A 23777-nucleotide genomic window follows, 5' to 3' on the forward strand; every position below is an offset into this window, starting at 1 on the left:
TGCCAGTCATTAACTCAATTTGATCTAAACACCAGTCTTTACCTTATTACTCTTTTTTACTTCTCATCATAGCTAAAATTCTTCCAGGGGAGAGGAAGGAAGTTAGTCATACAATGCTGGAAGGTCAGTAACTTCAAACACAATAAACAAAGACCAAACCAGACAGGGAAATGGTCACCCATGGGGAAACTGTCTTGGCAAGCAGGGCCTTCACAGATTGCTATGGAAGCTGATGAGAAAGGACCTGACAAACAACAAACTGTAAGACAACCCCCAAAATTTTCAGCCTTACTCTCTTCAACCATATTCAGTAGCTCAAACTGAAGGCAGAACTCAGAATGGGATTTTGGGACCAGAGAGTTGCAACCAAATTTCAGCCTTCCTGAAGGCTATTGGCCTGACATCACAAGCCTGTATAGCAAACTAAGAAGTCTGGGCATTGCCTTTTTGATCCTTCTCATTAGAAGATGAGCATCTGACTTCACATCAAATTAGCAAGAAAATAGCTATTAAGAGTTGAGTTTCAGAAGTTCAAAGTGGCAAGGCAGAGGACAAAGCACCACAACAGTCAGGAGTCCACAGAACCATGCTGGCTGGGACCCTCAATGAAAATTTATCACTAGGTGTTTGAAAAGTATAAGATTTACAGTCCTCTCCTTCTCAGACACAGCCAGCCAAGCCCAAAATCCCTTCACCAAAACTGCAGACTGATTTGACCATTTAAAATAAGGGTGATACTGTGAGAACCAGGTAATAGACTTGGCTAATAGCTTATTGGAACCCCAAAACAATGGGTCCTATATATCAATTAGGACCTAAATTAGTACACATATGGATATCTCATCCTGTTGTAAAAGCACATTTAAAATATGTATGTTTTGCCCCACTGTCATTTTAGTCTGGTCACAAGCTCAACATGAAACATTTCCTGGTGATTAATGGCTGGCAAGAGATAAGCAGGGGACTACATTTAGCTGCTCCTAGGCACCAATTCAAAAATCTACTCTACCACGTTTGGTCTTCTGTTTCAATACTTTTCTGTCCTTTCAGTTAAGGTGGAAATAAAAGTAAAACACAACTCGTGGGAAAGATTCTTTAGACCAAAGAACATCTGAAGAGTATGGGGGAAGACAGATTGGGGACAGGAGGAAAGAAACACCCAAAAAACCAGACAGAGCAAAACAAGGAAACATACCAAGTCTTGGCAAATTTGATTATGTACACATATGGCAAATACTGCCTGGTCAGTGCTTCCAGGCTCCACTGCAAAACCACAGGAACAGTTCCAGCTTTGAAAGCAGCTGGTAGCACAGAACACAGGATTAACCCCAAATACTTCTACATCTGTACTAGAACCAAATGAAACGTATGTATTAAAAATAGTATATTCTGAAGTACTTTTGCCTAGACAGCTATTTTCATAATAAGCCTAATAAAAATTGCTATGAAAGGGTTGCTATTTCTTTGCATCAGTGGTAACCGCAGCTGTTTGCAGTTAGGAGGCAAATGCCAGAGCTACATTAACAATACTAGTTACAGCATGTAGTCCAGCCATAATACATTCCTTGAACAGCCACGTTGACAATTACTTCAAACCACAGAAAGTTTCCCGCTACTCCAAATGCTGCGGTGCACACCCTTAAAACCTTTGCAGTGTTTCTCCTTCAGCTGGACAAAAACCAAAATAAGGGGCAAAAATACTAAGTAAAATAGAACAACAGTGAGGCTAGGCCTGCATGAGCAACAGAAAAAGCAAGGATTACTAAGCAAACGCAGTAGAAGACAGTAAGGCAGTCAACAGTTTCCTCAAATCAAGCAGCCAGGGGAACAGACAAAGTCAGAATCTTAAATACAGACTGTCTAGTATCTAATCTTGCTAGTAACAGACTATTGCATAAGAGTTTCTGAGTCTGGAATAAGAGAAAAAGTGAATCAGCTCGCTGCCTGAAGAATTCTGCCAGCCATTGGGTGGCTAGCTCATATCTGGAAGAGAAACAGCCTGCACTCACAATTTAACTCCATATACAACTGAAAAGAAAACACCTTACACTGACATAGAGCTTCACTCATCTGACACAGATTTCATTTGACATAGTTAATTTTTATTTCAGATGAGTTAAAAATATAAACATTTGCTTTCTGTGACCAGGTAGTAACATCATTATAAGGATTTTTTAGTGATACCACGATCTCTTTCTTAAAGTGTTTTAAAATATTTCAAGACAACAAACTCTTGTCAGATTTCTTTTCAAAAACCCTTGAACAGTTAGAACACATCCAAACATCTGATGTTGGACCTGACCTGAGCAGGCATTATGCCTCTGAAGTAGATGCTAAGACTGTCTGGAAGATCTGAAAGTCTTAATGGTGAGTGGAAGATGACTAAGACAGGTTTCTCTGTGCATTTACTTAAGTCTTTACACAGTATCACAGCCTTTGCAGATTTATAATAGTAGTTCATTCTTTAACTTCAGAGGTTTTTATACCCTACCTAATACCTTGCAGACAAATGGGGAAATAATTTTATCTCGATCTTCATACTCTCCCTACTATGCTACAGAGGCTAGGCCCATGGGTTGGTAACTTTTAAATGCATGTCACATTTCAATACAAATTATTTGGTACCTGTGATCTCCTCCTGCCAGTAAAAACTGTACTATAATTTAAGTGTTTTGATTTTAATATACTATTATGAAACAGCCTGAAGCACTTGGTACCAGGTATGTGGTAAATTAAAGCTCTGTGAGAAGACAGAGTTGCAAGACAGCAGCGTTTTGAATTTCCTTAGATTATCTCTGAAGTGATCTTCAGCACCATCCTTTGGAAAGTCAGGTGGGAGAAACCTACTAATCAGAATATGGAGCTCCACCGCTCCACTCGGTTATTACAGATGAAAGACGACAGTATTCACACTGTGAAGTAAATGGGACTCTTCAGTAAGCCCAAAGAGAAATTCTAAGTCATAAGACAACAACATTGGTTAGAACCTGACCCAGAATGTAACAGCCATGCACACCCGAGGCCATAAGGAATTTTGCTGCAGCAGAGAACAAGCTAAATGCAACCTGATAGAAGGAAAAGTAAGTCTAATGCAAAGTATATTTTGTTCAGCTGTCAGAATTTGATAAGCTGTGGCAGACTCTAAAGTTCTCAGTAAACTGAGCATCTTTTAAAGAGTCATTTTTCTCGGCATTTACCTCCTGGTCTGGGCAAGAACCCCCTAAACAGGCAGCTGTCCCTGTCCACAACACTCTGCTGCACACGAGAGGGCAGTGAGGAGCTGGGGATGCCAAAAGCAGGTTTTAACTGGTACAAGGAAATCAAATTCACCTGCACAATTTCAATTAGTATGATATAAATACATAAAACAGACATCTAAGAGAATTTCATATTCACTGTTTTTTCTGCAGCCCTCGAAAGACTGAGTCACTGAAATCATTATCAAATTATAAAGGTCTCTTGCAACTGAAAAACAAATGTCACCACCTATTTCAAGGGTATTTGATTAGATAAAAAACACCACAGACAAAACACTAATAACTTTGTCTTTTTCCACTATTGCCAGAGCCTTCTGAAATAATAAATTACTTTCACATATCATCTCATGAGAGGTAATGAAAGCATAAAGAATTCTGTGAATGGATTGAATTGAGGGTGACATGAACACTTTCACACTCGTTTGTCTTAAATCTGAAAGTTCGATTCAAAAATAAACATGAAGACACTTTTTACTTTGAACAATCCATTTTCTTCATTTTTAGAGACATGAACAAGTATTTTCAACTCCTCGCATCCCATTCCACCAGATTTATCAAGAAATATTACTTGAAACTGTATGAATTCGGTAAGGCTACCAAGTTTTATAGTATAGAGGTCCATTAATTTTTAAAAAAGCTAATCTGGAACCTGTAAGGTAGTAGTATTTTACTAGAAATGGCATTATGCATAGTTATTTTTACAGGACACTTAACAGAACTTGACAACCACCTGTTTCTATCAGTAAAAGTAAGCTTACTCTCCCCCTCAGCTGTCACTGAGAAGCAGTAACATGATACAGGTAACTGAAGAGAAGTTCACATGCAGATACAGCTTGCAGAGACATGTGACAGTACACTGCTTCAGGTTAACATTATCAGAAGGCTTCATTCTGCTAACGAACAATACCGCAGAAAAAAGGGTTGAGATGCTTTCCTGATAGCTCTGCAAACACAGTAACGGTGGCTGTGTTTCTTCAGTGGGAACGGTGATGTGAAACCTCCAGATTGTAAATGTATAACCATTATCTGAGTTTTAAGTTCTTTGTAGGTGCTGACTAATAATTCTATGATTTGCTTTAAATCGCATTCCCCTACAATATATTAGAAAATCCACAGAGTCACTTCCCTAGCATTAAATAAACAAAATCTCTCAATTTTTATTTCTCAAAACTGTAGTTTTAAAACAATGGAATCACTCTGTATTCAACAGTTTGACATGGTTCTACTCAGCCCACGCTGCTTGCTGTGCAAGGTGCCTCTGTTACTCAGAAGCACTTGGCCAGTGATGAATATTCACGAAACAGAAGCCAAGGAATTTAACTGGGCATGCCTTGCTGCTGGAATAGGGCTTTTTGATCAATATTTTAGAAACTCAAACAAGACAATCTGGTAGACATATCTGCCATAGCAAAAATAAGAAGAGAGATTCAAACATTCACACCTTACCCCCTCAATGGAAAGACTAGCCAGCTTCCATATTTCAGTTGTTCAGCTGTAGATAGCGGCAAAGAAACCAAATAGAGTAGTTTAACTGGAGAATTAACTTTTTTTTTCCCCCCTATGCACAATACCTATCTAGATTTTCTAAGCAGAGCTGGATTTTGGTTTCTGAAAGTAGCTAATCAGGTGCACAGATGGCACAACAGAATACTAAGAGATTTGCTTACAAGAAGATTAATTTTATTCAAAATGCTTGTCCTTTTAGGAGCACATGCCAACAGAAAAGCACGCCAGTTCTGCTTTCTATTTTATTGGAACAGTTTCTCAAGTTTCCTGGAAGAGTATGTTCTTGGCAAATGTAACTCTTGCACTTACAACAATGCTTAAGTTCCTGAAATCAAACGGGTGATCTTGCTAGGATGAATAACACCAGTCTAGATAAAACAGTCCAGCTTTATTTTGGGGCACAGAGAAAAGCAAAGCTATATTAGAAGTAAGGCTGATGGTAGACATCCAAATTCAAGTTAGACTGATAATTAATTGAAAGTTCATTCATATGCTCCATACACATATGTTAGCAGGACAATTGTTTAGCAGGAGCAATCTCTGATTACAAATTGTTAGTTAACAATGATTCTTATTCTCCAGGTAATATGCATCATAAATCAGCTTCCTGAGACATCATTAGCTACTTAAAAACTGAAACCAAGTTATGACTAGTCTTCTACGTGCAAAATGTTCTATTTTACCTCTTAGAACAATACAAAGTAAAGGAGGAACGCTCATACTCACTTTGAAAGAGAAACACCCCCTGCTTTTCCAATCATTTCTTCATGGTGCAGCACTGCTTGGTTCCATGGGATGCGAAGAAACTTTAAGAGAGTTCTCATCCATCTTTCAGGATGCAATACGAGTTGTTCGTAATGTACCAGCATACACCTTTCAAAACCAACCTCCATACACTGGTTATACATAGTTTCTATAGCACGATTCCACTTGGTCAAGCAGTCCCTGTAGCTGTTAAGGTCAAATCCAGCTATTGTGACTTTTCTAGATATCATGGAATGCACAGATGCACGACCATCCCGTACCATTAGAAGAAATTTGGCATTGGGGAAAATTCTAGCAAGGTAAGTTAAGGATTTTAAAGCAAAAGGATCTTTGTTACACAAATATGGAGCAGGCTCCCCGTGCTTCACAATGATTTCCAATAAAAATGCTTGCATGGCTGAGTCCAGAACCTCATCTGTGACTCCAGCTTCATCCAGTCGGATCTTTTCTTTGCTTGATCTAGCCCACATCTGCTTAACTGCCAGAATTCGCGGGATTACCCTTGTCTCTTCTCCACATCGAATATCCGGATGGGCATCAAGCATGGCACGCATTAAGGTAGTGCCACTTCGAGGTACTCCTCCAATAAATATTAAAGGCATGTCTTTGTTGTAAGCAAAGGTTTTGTTTGCATTTACACTGGAAGCAGTTCTTACTGTGCTTCTCACATTTTCCATCCTCACAGGCTGGCTGCGTTCTTCTATTCGATGGTGACACTCCATAGCGTGTTGGCCCAAATAAAACACTGTCACTGAACTGATCACCAGACATGCCAATAGCAAGTTCTGTTTGAGTTTTCCAACCATTTTGATAAAGACTGTCACTTCAAAATAAAGAGACCTTCTATTTCAAATTATCTTCTAGTTCACATGCCATGGGAAACCTAATCCAAAATAAATTAAGGTCTGGCGAGGAGAGGAAAAAAAAAATTTAAAAAATTTAGAACTTTAAGAACTAGTACGATAAATCAACAACAGAAATACCTGACAGCATTCAATAAAACTATTATCTCCTGGTGTTGCATTAAGACCAGTAAATACAAAGTCTAAACACGATCATCTCATAATGAAAAGCCTTTTTGTTTACCCATAGAGGCAACACAAAACGTAACAAGATTCATGACACAATTACTATTTACACAGAAGTTCTCCGGTACATTTTAACAACACATTTGAAAGAATTCTACCACCAGATAGCTACTGTTAAACTTTACAGTCAAGCAAAGACATCATTTATGTGGGACTCGACACATTAAAAAAGTAGTTATTAAGAAACCACTCTTCTTTACTTGAGGTTTTACAGCAAAAAAGACCAAAAAAAAAAAAAAGAAAAATCACAATCACCTCTCTGAGCCAGAGTCACCTAGATAAAACAAATGAACAAGACACTCCACACAAATCATGTTATAAATCACAGAAGAATTTAAGTATTAGAATAACTCTGTCTTGCTGAATAGACGGTAGCAGTATCCTGCTCATTGTCGCATTTTCACATAACTACATTATCTCCTGCTTTGCTTGAAATGCTCCATTTCCTTCACAGGATGCGAGATGAGAGTAAAAGATGTTTCACAGTTACAGATCAACACTGACAGTGTCCAAGTTTTGATCAAGGTCTTTAAGCAATGAAGAAAAATAGGTTACAGCAAGTAAGGGAAACTTCAGTTTTTACTTCAAGGGAAGCTTTGATTAAAAATAGTGTATAGTCATTAAAAACTACAAACACAATCCAGGATTAAAGTTGACTAAGATCAAAACTAAGATCAGTCTTGATTTAAATAAGAACAACAAAAAAAGAATCAACCCACGCTGATCCATCCCAGTATCCAAATAATACAAAGCATGATATACAAAAGAAAACTAATTATTTCATCCTAACTTCCTTCTCTATTGTTTTCTTTACATAAAATTTGGCCCTTAGAGATATTTCTCTCAAAAAACCCCCCCCCAAAACCAACCATCCAAACCCAACATAACCATAATAATTTATTATTGTGTTGATTAAAAAACACAAAAACCCCACCAACCCTCCCCCCACGTTTTATGCAGCGTTTTGAGCTCCAGAGAAATGTTAGCTGAAACACTGAAAAATTGAGTAGTTAGGAAGAAAGAAAAATAGATCCTGTTCTCAATCAGCACCCCACAGGCCTGGGGGGAGGTGGGGCGGGAAGAGTTAAAGCCTTGCATAATTTTAAGTCATGTAATAACGCACTGCCAGAATAAAGTATATGCTGCATTCTACCTTCAAATAAGAAAGTCTGGATTCCTTTTAAGCAGTGTTGGTAAGCTTGCTCTTTCTTTTAGTCTCTTCTGCTTCGTCTAGATAACTCTATTTTTGCTGGTATGACAGCAAGAGTCTTCTCCCTCCAAGATAAAACGTAACACTTCAGAGCTAAGAATTTGAATATATGGTTACTACACAGAAAGGTTTAAGGCAAGAACCCCTGTAGCAAATCAAAAGTCAACTGACAATAACAGTAAGACAATTACGCTTTACAAAGCGTCATGGCAGCCCACATTAATGAAGTTTATGATTCCAGTAATGTCATATTTATAGCAGGAATAGAAGAATATACTGTAAAAAATATTAACTTCTGTCATATTATAATATTCCTTCTGGTTCTATAATATCACATTTAAATTAATCAGTCCATTTTAAACCCTTACAACTATTACAAAAAAAGGAAAAGAAGCAAATGAAGGACAACCAGTCATCTGTTTTGTGAGGTATCAATAACATGGCTTTCATTCTGCTTTCTAACCTACAATTTAAGCAGTGATGATTATTCTGTGACAGAACAATTTTTCAATATTTTTCAGTAAAGTGAATCTTACCACACCAAAAGCCACAACTCTTCTCCTTTTTTTTTTCTCCCCAAATACGTATGGTACTATTTTCTACAATGATAGTATAACTCGGTATTTGAAAATAAAGGTAGACATGTATTAGAATTAAGGGTTTGCACAGCTAACACATCTATTACTAAATGTTTTGTATATCCCCCTTTCCTAAATTTTAAGTTATTTCTCCAAGCTCTAATGAGAGGAGATTAAGTCTGAAACCCCAAGATACACAAAAGAAAAACAAGGTTTTTCATTAATTTTTTTTTATTTAGGATTCTTAAAATTGTATCATTTAAAAGTAATTTTCATTTTTACAGATGAAAAGAAAAAGACTATATTAGATGATTTCTGGACATGCATGTGAGTCTGAACAGAACTTTTAGGTAGAACCAAAAGATTTTAAAATCTGTCTGCTGAATTCCAACATAGACACTTAGAAGACTAAGAATATGCCATGTCTTACAGTGAATACCAGTGGGTTATATCCAACACTGGCTTAGACAAATCTGCTCCTCTGCTGCCCAGATGACTTGATCTGTTCATGCCAACCTGTACCCTGTATCTTTATCTCTTCCGTTCGTGACAGTTAATGCATAGACAGTTGTTTTACCTGTATTCTGTAGTTCAACAGCTCTGGATTTTCAGATAAGGTAGGCTGAAAACTGACTCTTCCTCTTAAAATTCAAATGAAATTAGTACTCTAATTGAAATTTTAAATAAGAGCTTGCTTTTCAGGGCTGAAATAACTCAGTGAACAGTATGAGTCACAGATGCTTTTAATTGTGAGGAGCTCCAAGTGCTGAGGTACTGCCAACATTTTAAATGACTGGCTTCCTCAAAGCTCTTCCATCTCTGTCAGCAAAGGACAGCACATCCCTGAATGAAGAACATGCTTATGCCTAGTCTCTACCCTCTCCAGAACATTATCCACTTAACCTTTTTTTCCACGCAAACCCAGTCATTAACTTGGAAATTCTCAAGTCACCATTGGAGCAAGACTCTCCAGACCTGTCCCTCAGCAGACCGCTGGCCTTGCTGCAGGCTGCCTTGCAGATTCTGCCGCAACTCTTAGCGGTCAAGTGCCTTGCATTTTGCAGTCCCTGTTTTTTTAATGAGGCTGTGTAACCAGACAGGAGCAGACAGGCAGAGGACAATTCTCACTTAGCACCATAGCAGCACGGGAGCAATAGAAGGGAGGAAGGGAATTCCTTATGCAGGCATCTATCACAGCAGTATTTTTCTCTTGCAGTGCATCTAAGAGCCAGTCGCTGAGCTGTGGGAGACATGTCTTGCCCCTTCACACTAACAAAGCTTATTCCAATCAATAGTTGTCACAATACTACACTTCAAGTTCAGCTTTTAGTCTTTGTTACCAAAATTAAACTAGAAACATAACCTGAGGATTAATTCACTTCTTTTCATATGAAATGGCGAAGAGCTCTCCCACACTCTCTTGCCAGAACACCACTCTTACAAGAAATTCATCCTCTCTAACAAGTTTCATTCTACTTACATACCTCTCTCTGCTGAAGAGCTGGCTTTAACTGTACCTTAGACATTAAAAGAAACAAAAAAAAGTCCCAGAAATTTAAGTGGAGGTCATCTGAACAGTGCTTAAGAAAGAAGAGAGGAAAAAAAAACCTGATGCAGTTCGATACTTCCATAGCACCAAAAATCAGAAAGTCTCTCTCCTGAACAGATTCAGCATGCAGACCTAACTTTCAATTAGGAAAGGGGAAACTGTTCTGCTTAAAACTAGCAAACATTACAGAGAATCCCTTTAAATGCTTTAGATACAGTAAAGACTTAGTTAAAAGTCAGTACTCATTTGATAGAAGAGTTAACACAACAGAAACAGTATTTTGCCACAGACCACACAAAACCTGCAAATATTTACACTTCATACAATTCCTAATATTATTCAGTTTGAGTCAATTCCACAGATTCATTTCCTTAAAAAAAAAAAAGAAGAAAACAAACCCTCCACAAAAAAAATCTTCATTTCTGAATTAAAAGCTACTCCTTAAAGACACTAACATGCCCCAAATGCAGAAAGTTAGGTAGCTGATTGCTAGAGAAAAACATATCAAGACCAAGTGCAACAACTGTTTTACTCTGATAATTTATATTAGAATATCACTTAAAAAAACCCCAACATAACAACAACAAAAAACAGCACCAGTTTTCAGAACCAAGCTGAAGAACAAGCAGTATCGGAGGAAAGCCTGTTGGCTGAAGGCTGAAATCCTCAATTCACAGGTTGGGTAAAGCAGAATGATGACTCACTCTCAGTACAAAGCCAGCTGTGAATGCAAATAAACGTTGCAGTCTGCGAGTAGGTTTCATAAACTGCTCTAAGTATTGACCACTCACCTACAAAACCAAAAACCCATCCAAGTGACAAAAAACCACAACACCAATCAAACACAAATACTTTCATTTGATGCAGTAACTTTTTTTGGTAAGTTCAAAGATGCCAAAGGCTGCAAGACCATAAAGAGCTAGTATTAAGCTATTAAGCTCTCTTTTACTAGCTGGTTTTTTGCCTAGAAGCAATACCTGGAGCGTGCAACTGCCAGAAACTGTGGCAAGACCAGGACTTTGTATGTCAGGAAGCCAACGGAGGAGCAGTCAGAAACCACACCTCTCAGCAAACTGATGTAATCTACAAGCCAGCAAACTCCCTTCTGTGCCTGAAGTTACATATAAAGCAATTTGGGACAAGCATGACGTATGGAAGTCACTGCCCTTCTAGCCGCTTGCAAATAAGCCCCACCTTCTCCCTCCTCTAGATGAATAAGCATTCTGGATCACATCTGTCAACCTGAAGAATTATTGCAAGTCATTAATGTTCTTGTTGTTAACAGTAATTAAATTGACAGCATTTAAAAATCACAGCAAGGCAATAAGCAATCCCTTGTCAGAATTTAAGTAGAGCTTTGAAAAATTGTAGCATTTTTATGCACTATGACCTGAGCAAAGTGCCACTGTACCTAAAAGCACAGACAACTCTTAATAAAAATACCCCAAAATAAATAAGCAAAAAAACCCCTAAGAAAACCACCACCCAAAAAAACCCAAAACTACCTCACACACAACAGTCATAAGGTAAGGAAGTTGAAGATGACTACAACGGCAGAGAAGGCCTTTAGCAGAAATAGTTTCAAATGACAGAGTAAAACAAATTCCTAGAAGAATTCAAGTGTAACTTAAAAAAAACACCCAAAGAGTTAGGATCTACAAGTTTCAGTATGAGAAAGTGCAGCTAAGCAGAAGCATGTGTAACTGAATTTTATTCCAACAAAAGTCAGGCCTACGAGTCAGCCACAAGATGATGTTAGCAAAGCAAAAATGACTGCTTTGTTTCTGTCTTCTGTGCACACTAATTCTCTCTCCCTCCTTCCCTCCCCCTACATACAGCAGGTCAAGACCTTTTTCCTGAAGTTCATCCAAAAAACGTTGAAGATTTTTAGCTTAGTCAAGAGGCAAGTCATTAATTCATATTTTATGTTAGAACAGTTTGGGTTTTGTTGTTGTTTAAAGCATTCCCTGCCAGGGGAACAAAGATGATCCATTACCACCCAGTAATAAGCAATCCTTGTAAGCTCTAGAGCTCAGACTTTCACTTCGGAGGCTGGAAAGAGTGGTGACCACCTCACGTTCAACCAGGCAGCTTTTTTTAAGGCTAAACTGACAGGACACCACCACAGGCGTTACCCATCTCAAAAAAAAAAAAAAAAAAAAAGGCCCCAAAAGCCAAACAACCCCACATATAAATAAAGCATTTTTCAGTGATTAACTTGTCCTCTGCTTCCATCTCTTGAGCTTCTGGCTCAGATTCTGATAAGTGGATCTCTTTCTAAGAAGAACAAGTACAGTAGTACTGCTTAAATTTTTGTGGAGTATATCTTGTTCCCGCATCTGCCCAAGTGTTCATCACAGTGTTTGACGTCAATGCTTCTGGAGAACTTCACTGGGTGGAAAGATCATACTCAAACTCTGTGTCAACAGATCATCAGGCTTCATAGGCATCCTTCTCAAAACGCTGTGCCCTCCCACCTGTGCTGGAAGGCAAGCACAAGATAGAGGTGAGGGGAAGCACGCTAGACTTCATACTATTGCAAAGTTGTTGTTCCGCTCACACTCTTTTTACAGTTTATCCTCATGTCCTCCTACCATGTTCCTATGATTTTCTTTCCTTACTTAGGGGGTCTACTCAAACCCTTAGTCTCTGGGGCTATGACCCCCCACAAAAGGGGGGGGGTAGCAGTAGACTCCAAAATACAGACTCCAGAAAGAGAAGATTCTCACAGTTCAGAGATGCCTTCAGATGCACAACCACAGTCTGACTACTACACCCAAAGCTTGTGGTACAAATCTGCAGATGAATTCATTTAGAGTGGCAAGGTAGCTAAGCTGAATGGGAAAAAACGCTAAACTGTTGTTATCCATTGTCAGTCTCTTCTCTGCTCTTGACTGTAGAAGGAGAAATGAAAATGCTGCTAGGACTTAAAGAAGCAGATGTCAACCATGTCAGTATCTTCCTTGCCTCTTCTTGCACCCTCACTTTTCCTCTGTAAAAATAAATACTGGAAAGGCAGCAGATACTGTGAATTCTCAAGAATCATCTTCAAAACAATATACATTTAGAAAACTGGAGACAATCTATTTCTTAGAGGAAGTTGTATATTAAGCTCGGCAAATAGTCCAAGGAGGAAGCCCTTGCACGCAACATTAGTCTTTCAGCATTCCTAAATGAAAGTTAAAGAAAGGAGTTCCATAAAACCTTTCCTTCAATGAACTGGTTTGTTTCTGGTCATTCGTGTTTGTTCACCACAAAGAAGATTGCATAGAAAAGCCAACAGTTACATGATAATGGTACAGGACAACACCAAGGAACATGACTTAAATATTCACAGTATACCACTTCAAGAAGCTATCCTAACCGTCACAGGCTCACTTAGAAGATTGCTCCAAAAATCATTTAAGTATTCGGGAAGCATTTTTATGCCTTCAAAGCGGCATTTGCACAATCACCTTAATGATTTCCCCAAAGACCAGATATCATGTATTACTACCAGTCACGTAACAGAATCTGAGAGAGGAATGTCAACGTACAGCACAAGCAAGCAAATCCCAAGCAAAATACTCAGCAAAACTAGAAATAAAAATCAAGAAGCCTTAAGTACTAAATCCATCTTTGGCTTTTTAAGTCACCATGCCTTTCAAGCCCTGCAGCTGTTTCCTCTAGATTTCTCCCCCATTAGTTATACAGTAAGAAAGTATGATTAAAATAGAATAAGCAATTTTTATTCACCTCTACAAAGAAATAAGCAGTAAGTCACCTGGCAGAAAGGACCTGGGATGAAAGGCAGCCAACTAGACCTAGTGAGGCCTGCCTTCATGCAGAGCAGTTTGACAAATAGAATGATAGGACAAAGTTGGACAGAATTAGTATAAGAGAACGCAGATGTGTAAACAACGTTCCGTTATAGTAAAGAACTCTGTTTTGGGACAACACCACGGTAGGAACTATAGGAATGCTGTTCACACATTTGCATTCCCTTGAACCTACGCTTTTTGGTTTTTGTTTTTGGTTGTTGGTTTTTCTTTTAATCTAAAGCTCTGAAAAATTGTAAAGGCCAAATTAACCTTCACAGCCATAGACCACTGCTGAATCTGAAGTTTCCATATTGGGGAAGACTGCATACAACTATGTAGTAATTCTACAATTTCTAGCACAATCGCATTACAAGGAATAAAAAAAGTTGTGCTCATATTTATGCATTTCCTTCATATAATCAAGAAGTATAAGATGAAGTGAGCTGTAACCTTTCCTTTTACCAGTTAACCCCCTCCCCGAAAAAAAGCCAACTTGCTTCATAATCCTTCACTAGACAGATACATAGAAACACACACGAATATATATGTGCGTGTATAAAAAGAAAAGTCAGAAGCATTTGTCCTTCCTCTGGATCTACTAACACTTACAAGCTTTCTTAACAAGCAAGAGAAAAAAAAAAACGAGATCCAAAACAGCTAACAAGGTTACCAAAGCACTCAAAATTCAATACTTTCACATTTTTCAACATTTAAGGCTTCTAAAATTAAAGTACAGATAATTAAAATGTTCTGCTTCAAATGAAAGCAAAGACCTCTATACATTCAGCTTTACCTACACGTGTAATACATACAGCAAATTATTTGGATTTGCATATTTAATGGTCAAAAAAGAGTTACCAACATGTTCTCAGTTATGCAAGGGTACACAGCAGTTACGTACTACAGTTGCTGCTGGAGAACAATTCAACAAAATTAATTTTATTGGCAATGCACATAGGCTTCTAGCTCTTTACGTTTAAAAAAAAAAAAAACAAACCAAAGAAAAGAGAGGGGGAAAAAGTCAGTAGCACACTAATAGCAGATGTGCTACTGTTCCCTGCGCTGTTATGTGTACTGTGCCTCCTAAGAGGGATTTCAGCACTCCCATTACACAATAAAGTACTTGAAAGAAACAAACTGCTTAACAAGACTAAAAAGATACAGACCTACACAAATTTGCACAACACGTCCACGATAACACATGCAAACGGCTTCTTCCAGCAATACCACCCGCAACACCACTTCCAGCTAGGAGACCTCCTAGGTCTACTGCTAAAAAACTATTGCTAAAAAGCTTACACGTTCCCTGACTATCACACGTTGCGGCTGCAGACAGAAATGCAGCGCTGCAAAACTATTTCCGCGTGCCTCCCCTACTCCACCGCGGGGATTTACAGCGGCGCAGGACCCGCCGCCAGCCTCCCCCGACGCATCTCAGCTGCTTGAACAAAAGACAGCAGAAGCGCTGGGACCTCCTTAACCAACTCAGCCCGCCCGTACGGAAAACTTTCTCATTTACCCGGCTCCGATCCGCCTCGCACCCCGCCACGGCACCGGCGGGAAGCAGCGAGCCGGCCCCGCCGCGCATCCTCGGCCGCTCCCGCCCGCGGCTACGAGACCCGGCGCCGATGCCCGCACAGCCGACAGCCCCGGCCAGCCACGCTACGGCCCGGCCCGGCTCGACTCCCCCGGCCGGTCAGCGGTGCCCGAGGGGCGCGGGGACCGGCGCGGCCGCCCCGCTCCCGACCACCACCACCGACCGCCGCCGCCGCCGCCTCAGGCCGCGGCCGCCCCCCCCCCCCCCGCCCCAGCCGACAAAGGCAACGGCTCTGGCAGCACCGGAGCCGCCCCAGCGCCGGGCGGGGCAGGGCGGAGCGCGGCGGCTGCCGGCGGGGCTGCGCGGGCGGGGAGGGGATAAACGGCGGCGCCCGGGGCCCGCTCCGCCCCGCCGCAGCCTCTCGCCTCAGGTGCGCGGCGGGCAGCGGCTCCTCACCTGCGCTACCGCCGTCGCCGCTGCTGCCGCTGCCGCCGCCGCCCCCCCCGCGCCGCGGCGGCCGCTGCCAGGGCCGGGCTAGAGCCGCGCAGCAGGGAGGCCCCTCCTCCGCCGCGGCGGCTCCCCTCAGGCACCATCGCAGTGGGTCGCGACCGGGAGCGGGAGCGGGACCGGCTGCGCCGCCGCCGCCGCCGCCACCTCCCCTCAGCCGCGCGGCTGCGGCTGCCATGGAAATCACAACCACGCCCTGATTGGTCGCGGGCCTCGATGTGTCGCGGGACGCGGTTGGGTCGCGGCTGAAGATTGACAGCGGAGGGAGGGAGGGAGGGAGGGAGGGAGGGAGGGGCGGGGCCGTTAACCCCTGCGGGCGCGGCGGGAAACAGCTGGAGGGCACAGCTGGAGCGGGCGGGGCGCGCAGCTGGGCGGCGGCGCCACGTGAGCGCCTGGCGGAGCCCACGTGCACCAGCGCTTGCACAGCTGGGCCAGGCAGATGTTTATAGCTGGGAACAGCTGGGGTTTGTCACCGCTCGCCCCACGACAACGCGCCGCCGCTGCCGAACAAGGAAGGTAAAGGCTGGAACTGTCGGAATGTTTTAACGAGAAAACGCTTTCCCGAATGCTGCCCGCTGGTTTGGGGTTTCAGAGGTCGGTCGTGCGGTCGAAACCATCCAAAACGCGCCATCCCTTTGTCCTGGGCAAACGGGTCTTAAGTGCAGCGCTGCCAATGTCTGATAAATTGAGAAAAGCTAAACATTTTAATAGACGCGAGGCAGGGCGTACCGCCTGGTTCAGAGCTCACGTGTCCTCTGGTGTCACACACCTGTTTCGCGGCAGTGGCGAAGCACAAGCCATGTGCCCACCACGTGTGCAGCTGTGGAAACATCTGGAATAGCGTCAGGCTGGAGCACAAGCTCGAGCCCAAACAGGCTGCTGGCACATCGCACAACTCCTCTGACCCGCAGCTGGGTGAAGCGGCCAGGCGAGGAGCGAGGATGATTTGTACCAGCACTTTGCCCCTGGAGGTGTAGCTATATGAGGAGACTCACCTATAGATTAACTCACCTCTAACAAGGACTGGCCTTAGGCCAGCCTAACCCCTTCCTTCTCAGGGCTCTGTGCAGAAAGACAGCTTTTATCCTTAAAGAGCGGGAAAGCAGGTTGAATTTGACTTGTTAACATTAACATAGTAATAATACAAAAAGGCTGAATCAAACTGAAAACATATTTTTTTTCTTTACATACAGGAGCTCTGGCCCAGCTGCCATCATCATATGCAGACAAATACCCTGTGGAAAAGTCAGTGCTGCTGCAGGGTCATATCAAAGGGAGCAATCCCATGGGACAGTCCCCAAATTTGTGTTGCTTGCCAAATGAGAAAAAAAACCCCAAACCCAAACACCTAAAGGGATTTAACATGATGCCAGCCCAAAATTCAGTCCAGGAAAAGCCACCTCTGCAATTAGCACCGGTAATCAACACTCGTCCCTGCTCATCCCTCTGCCCGCCAAACCCTTCTGCGGCTGCGGCATCCCCCCTGCCGTCATTGCAGCGGGGCAGCGTGAGTGACATGGTGGCTGGCAGCTAACGAGAGCCACCGCTGATTCGATGCCACCGGACTCGGTGAGGGCTCAGCTGGCCAGGGACACCAGGGCTGGGAGACAGAACCAGCAAGCGAGACCTTGGTATAAAAAGGATGGAAACCACTGTGTGGGAGAACATCCCCTTTTAATCCTGAAAGGCCTGAAATCAGGTCTGCCTCACTGTCCCGTCTCCCGGAGAGATGGTACAAATCCTGCACGGCTGGGGAGATAACCAGCCGGGCTCTGCCCTCATCCCAGCCTCACGAGATGCGGAGTGACGGTGCCTGAGCTGAGCGGTACTGTCAGAATGAAAGAATTAATCACAGCCCATTACTTCATGTCTCATAGCCCTTGCAAAGCGCTTATCGTAAAACTTTTACGAGCCTGTCAGGACACGGTTTCCACCGATACCGATGAGCCAACGCTCGCTGCCGGCGCTGCCCGCGGAGCCGATACGGATGAGCGCTTCTTCTGCCTCCTGCTTCACCGAGGTGACAGAGAAGCATCGCTATCGAGAGGGGTGAACGCGGTACGGCTCATGCATGTTTTATTTGCTAAGAAAATTAAGCGAAGGCAGCCATGTGAGTGGATACCTATGCTCAGGACAGTGACAAGTATTTTCATGGTGGGAAAAGCTCTGCTCTGTAAGGACTGAGTTTCAAGAGTACTTGACGCCCGTAAGGCTTTCAGACCTGCTCAGGGAGCTGCTGGAACCGTAGAGAAACCAGCATCTCCTTTCAGGTGGTAAAATTCCTCTCAATTTTCTTTTCTCTGACAGCTATTGATGAGGGATAAATGCCATTTGCTCCCAAATGCAGCTGGATTTGAACTAACGATTTAAAGATGAAACGGTCTGTATCCTGTTTCCAGTAAGTTTGCCTCAATCCATTAAACAGCACTTTTCAGATCGTTTTATTGGTTTTTCTTTTATGGCTTTAACTGTGACTCACACAGATAGTCCCTTTTAAAGGCTTCCAATCTGTGGCAATCAAACAGTGCCTCCAGGGGGGAAAAATGCCGTTCTCTGAGGGAAAGGGGAAAAGCACCACGCTGCTGTACAAAGCAGATGGAGCTACTGTACGTAGCGGGTGCCCCATGCTGGGCCCTTCTTTAATCAGCGCTCGTCCGGGAGCCACAGATCAAATAACCCATCAAATATTGCATCATGCAAAGTCTCGGTACAGATAGAGCTTAACTCGGCCGTGAAGTTGCTGTTTCCGATGGATAAACACTACAAGAAGCGATAGCACTTTAATTGCTCATCATTTGACAGTTGCATTGGCTGTTCCTTGTTGCCTCGTTCCTGGTTTCTTCCCTGAAGCTCGGATATAATTCCTCCTTGCCAGGGGCTCAGCCGCACACACGGGATGAAGGATGAGCCCAGGACCAAAGCTCCAACCCCGCGGCAGGGGAAGCGGGGCTGGTGCTGTGGGGCCACAGCTCAGGGTTTGCTGAGCTCCAAGAGAAACTGAAGCGGGTCCTGGTGGCTGTGCCTGCTTTATTCCCAGTTTTCCCTCAGCGGTGGCACCGCTTACGGTTGTTCCCACGCTTTAAGTTCTAGCAGTGCCACACGGCGTGTCTGGGACCGCTGGCGGGAGGAGGGAAGAACAGCCCTGAGTCCTGAAAGCTGGTGCTATTTAGGAACCTACATTTTTCCACTTTATCTCCAAATGTGAGCCACAACATAAACCAAATCACTGCTATGGCAGAGACCAGCTGGCCGTCGTTGCCTGGAGGGACCGAGACCGGTGGCTGCATCCCTGTCCCCTCCACGGGTCAGGTCTGGGGCACATCAGGGCTCCAGGGCACACTGGAGGAGCCAGGAACCGTCCCGCGCAGCCTCAGGCAATGCAAACTGACGGATTTTCCTGCCTTATGCTCATACCAAGGCCTGCCCGTTGAGCGGCATCTTTCCTACCACATCACACCAGTTGCTGGGCCAGCGCAGAAGCGAGCGAAGTCCCCAGCAACGCTGCCCTGACCTCTGCTAGCTGGAGGTCTGGCACATTCAGAGACAAAATTGGGTCTTTTTTTTTTTTTCCTTTCCCTGGAATTCCAATACAATGCTTTTGCTGATACCAACTCCGCTCCAAAAGTATTCCTGAATTCAATTCCAGTGTGGTGTTTAAAAGCAAGAGAAAGCTTGCTAGTCCAGATAGCCTGGCCCTCATCCAGGAGTATTTTACCTTAATTCCACCTTCCCAATCCTAAAAATGCAAAGAATTTCCCCCTGGCTCTGCCCAGCTCATTCCCCTGGCCTAGAGCAAGGAGAGCTGCACTTGCCGGCTTAGGCATGTTCTTGCCAGAACTGTTAAATATTATTCTTTTTTCCTCGAATGCCTGAGCAGCAGTTGCACAACCCGGCTTTTCGCTGGCTGTCTCGCACGGGGAGGATCTCTCCTTTGCCGAGAGGAGGGTTGGTGCTTGTGGCTTTCATGCCCATGCTCACTAAAGGGGGTTTGGAAACCAGGGGGGTGAGAGGCTCAGCTTTGGCTTCTGCCTTGACAAATCTCCCCGTTACCTCTGTTATAGAAGGTTATATATAGATAGATCCATTATAGAAGGAGCTGAGGGAACAGAGGAGTTTGGGGAAGGATACCGATATGATAAAGCACAAAGAAACTCGGATGGATTTCAGCTTATCCTGCGCATCTGGGAAATTCATTGGGCCTTTAGGTAGCAGTAATTCAGAAATCCCAAGCCCCGCGTGTGCCTGTGCTGTCTCGCAGCCCAGAGCGCGGCTGGGCATCCTTCCTCCCTCAAGCAACCCCACTTAAGTGCTCAGTTGGCTCTGTGTCAAAGACCTGCTTAAGTCAATCCTGTTATCTCTGCCTTTATGAGTACGAACAAACCGCCCTCTGACTACGGCAAAAACGATGGACTTAACACCTTACTGCCAAAGTAAACTGCCAGCAGTTAAACCAGCACAGACTTCAAGCCCTCGGCGGGTGCCTTGGCCAGGGGAGGGCCATGGGGCAGCATCCCTCTCCTCATCCCGGCCTCTGAGATGCCCTAAATTTATCTTGGGCTGAGGGTTATTCCAGACCCCAGAAGCAGGGGGAAGGGACGGGAATTCCCCCCTCCTGGCTGCACATCACGGCGGGATGGGGAGCAACGGGGGCAGCTGGCACCCAGCACCGCAGATGGATCCCAGCGGTGTCCGTAAGTGCGGTCTGAGCCAAAAAAAACCCAGCCTGGACATTCAGGGAAGACTTACGATCCCCGGAGGAGGAGAACATCCGAAGATTGTGTTCATGAACCTCTGAGTTTGGGAAAAACAGGCCCCACAAGACATAAAGTCGATGACATTCCTCCGCATCCCCTCACAGCAGGAGAATAAGATGTTTGTGCTGAATAGATGTTTCTGCACCCAGAATCATGCCTTGCACTTAACGCCGTCTGTCTTACGAGCAGAGCAAACCTGTCAGCTGCAAACCCAGCGAGGATGCTGTTTAACTTGGAAGGATGCTAATGTCTCTCTCTACATTTCCCAGAGGCACGCTCATTTTTATTGCTTTTCTCTGCTACCGATATTATTTTTCTGGCCTGGCTGCCTGGCGTATCGATCACGTTGGCGGTGCAAATTTTGCCCTTGGAAGTGCAAAGTTTTCCCCAGGGGATGCCGGAGCAGAGGTGGTGCATGCACCGCTGGGCTGGGGCACCGCTGGGCATTTTTGATAGCCGTACAATTTGTGTTTCACAGCCAAAGCCAGCAAAACCAAGCCCTGGGAATCACTGAGGGACCAGAAAGGTGCCATTCTCGGTGTTTGCCTGCAAAAAGTCTCAGCTGCCAGCACAGGGATCCGCTTAACCTGTCCGCACAGCACCATCCTTGTGCGTAACCTGAAAGCATCACTCCTCTACCTCCAGCTTTGCCCTAGGGTCACAGGCAGCGATCCCCTCAGGTCTCGCAGGGCACGGCCTCATCCTGCTCTGCAAAACCCCTCTCACCCATTCCACATTGCAGCTGCATCTACCTGCCAGGAAAGGTATCATCAGCCTGAAAAAAAAGAAAAGCTCAGCTCGCTCCCCGCTGCCCGACGTCCCGCGGGAGGGCAAAGCGTGGCACGTCGGAGCCGCTCACGCACCGAACACGCTTTGCACTGGCTCAGACCGCTGCTGGAGGTCCAGAGCGGGGGTCTGGGCACGGCTGCTGAGCCAGACCCTCCCGGCTCAAACCACCCGGGTGCCGCAGCCCCAAGAAACCCACGTCCCCGCCAGCTCCAGCCCCAGCTTTGACCCCCGATTTCCCCAATCCCAGCAGGGCCGCGCTCCGTTGCCGAGCAGGGATGGCTTTTCTGCTGCAAGCAGCGTTTCAGGAGGATTTAAACCGAGATTACTGAAGTCAGGAGAACACGGACTTTTCTTTAGGTAGGTGCGACCTGACCTTAACCCGCTTGCGGCTCAGAGAGGAACGAGGCGGTTTCTGCTCCAACCCCATAAAGCAGCTCTTTGTGATAAATAGCTCCATATTCCCCCGTCTCTGTCTGATCTTGTGTCTGCTGCTTTATAAATGTGACAGCTGAGAACTGATCTTGCCACGTGCCTGGAGAAATAATTATGGGGCTAGGAATATCTCCGTGCAGTCCTCATCCCTGTTCTCGCAGGCAAGGCGTTTTAGGCATCAGATGTATTTCTTTCCCAGGGAGATTTTTTCCCCAGCTGTAGGAGCCTCTGGAGGTGCAGAGTCCTTGGGTTTTTCCAGCCGGTAGGCAGTTCTAGCCATCCAATAAATATAGAAGTAGCTGTTTTTCCAGTCACAGTGCAGGAGTGAATACTCTCCTCTTTTACATTTATAGCCATCTTCCTGTGTTCTTGGCTTGCAGACAGCTGCCTATGTGGCACGACGGACGTGTGCAGGCGGAACGCTTGACTCCAGCACGGGAACATCCGAGAACAAGCCATTGCCTAATTCCTTCCCCTTCTTTAGGTTTCCCTAAAAAAAAAAAAAAAAAAAAAAAAAAATTAAAAAAATCCGATATCGTGGAGATTGGCTAAGCTGGGGCTCTTGTAAAATCTCCTCTGACCACTACCACGCTGCTGAAGGTGTTTGCTTCGAGTGATGTGCGATGCGCTCGGCTGCTTTGGCCGAGCTGCCCCGCACGGCTGGTCACGGAGGCAGGGAGCAAAGCACCGGGCTTTCCTCCGACGGCGAGGAGCGATGTTCCTCAGAGCTCCCTTGCACCCACACAGCCCGTCCTCAGCACGTTCGTTCATCACATCCGCGGGCGTCTGCCTGGGAAAGCGCCGGCGGCAGCACGCCAACCCTTAGCAGAAGAGGGATAAGCAATTTCTTGTGGGACTTGTCCCGTGAAGTTTAAATGGCTGAAAGTGCCCGGCGGTTTGCAGGATTAAGTCCTGAGTTTGTAAAGCAATAGCACGTGTGGTCGCCACTTAATGAGCTAAATATCCATTAGCTTATTTATAATGCCGGTGATACAAGAAATAATCTCATCTGTGTCTGGAAAACAACGCAAGGAGGTGAAAGAGCAGCTCACGAACCCCAGCGTCTAAAAAAAAAAAACAAACCACAAAAAAAACCCCACTGCCAAAGAAGCAGAGCTCTGCTTGCATCCGATCAAAGGCTTTCAAACCCTCTGGCTGCAATGGTGGCAGTGAGACATCACCGAAATCCTCTCGGCCACACGCACCGTGCCCGGGCAGTTGGCTACGGTCCGTGCGTTGAGTTTCTCCGGAGCAAGACGGCCAGTTTGGCTGGTCTTGCAGGACTTGGCTCTTGCAACCACAGCAGTTCTGAAAATAAAAATAGCCCGTTGTCTAAATACGTTGGCATCTCTATCACGTGCAAGGCGCGGGCGTTTTGAAAGCAGTGACTGTACAATGAGTGCCCAGCGGGTCCGTCACTCGTCCCTTCGTTAGGTGGCCAGCTTGCAAGGAGCTATAGAAGTGTGAACAATTTTAAAATTACATAGAGCTCTGAAGGAACACCGTTAACGCTGCTAATGAAATCATGCGTGGTGCAGCCCTTTTCCCTGAGTTTCTTACAAGTGGTGTTAAAATTCACACTATTAAAGATGAGACAAGACAGAATTTAAATCCCATCCCCACCATGGTTTCTTGTTCCAGACTTGCGGCATTTTCATCATCCCCTGCCTCCTTTATGGTCGAGCTTGACTTGTCAGCTAAAAGAAACTGAGTTAAACCCTAATTCTCCCTCCACGGGGGCTGCCCCGTAGCCCCCCTGCTCTCAGGCTCATCACCAGCAAGCATCGGTTCAGGGATTGGAGTTTGGCACCTTCCCGGGGGGAGAGGAGGAGGGTAATGCAATGCCCTAAAAAGAAAATAAAGAAAATCCCACTGTTTTGGGGGACAGGCTCATTTGCTGGATCCAGCGCCCTACCCTGGCAGTGGTTTTCCCTGTTTGCAGTGGCTGAACGGCTCAGCCCAGGATGTTGCTTGAAAAACCCTGGTTTAGACCCATTTTTTATTC

The 23777-nt window shown here is 44.5% G+C and overlaps 1 protein-coding gene across 9 annotated transcripts in view; it reads right to left on the reverse strand.

The window, feature by feature from the left end:
• The window catches only part of TPST1 (tyrosylprotein sulfotransferase 1), a 44952-nt gene that overhangs the window by 17402 nt on the left and 3773 nt on the right, over nt 1-23777 (reverse strand). For 2 of the 9 annotated variants that reach the window (XM_049802809.1, XM_049802800.1), the window contains exon 2: nt 5490-6433. In XM_049802809.1, the coding sequence (XP_049658766.1) occupies nt 5490-6334 (845 nt within the window). In that variant the 5' untranslated portion in view covers nt 6335-6433. Of the gene's footprint in view, nt 1-5489; nt 6434-7769; nt 8630-9888; nt 10079-10930; nt 11358-14919; nt 15059-15272; nt 15543-15746; nt 15785-23777 lie in introns of those variants that run through there. The other 7 variants (XM_049802804.1, XM_049802806.1, XM_049802802.1 and 4 more) reach the window with 7 other exon arrangements.

The sequence above is a fragment of the Accipiter gentilis genome, chromosome 6 (genome assembly GCF_929443795.1).
Source record: "Accipiter gentilis chromosome 6, bAccGen1.1, whole genome shotgun sequence".
NCBI lineage: Eukaryota > Metazoa > Chordata > Aves > Accipitriformes > Accipitridae > Astur > Astur gentilis.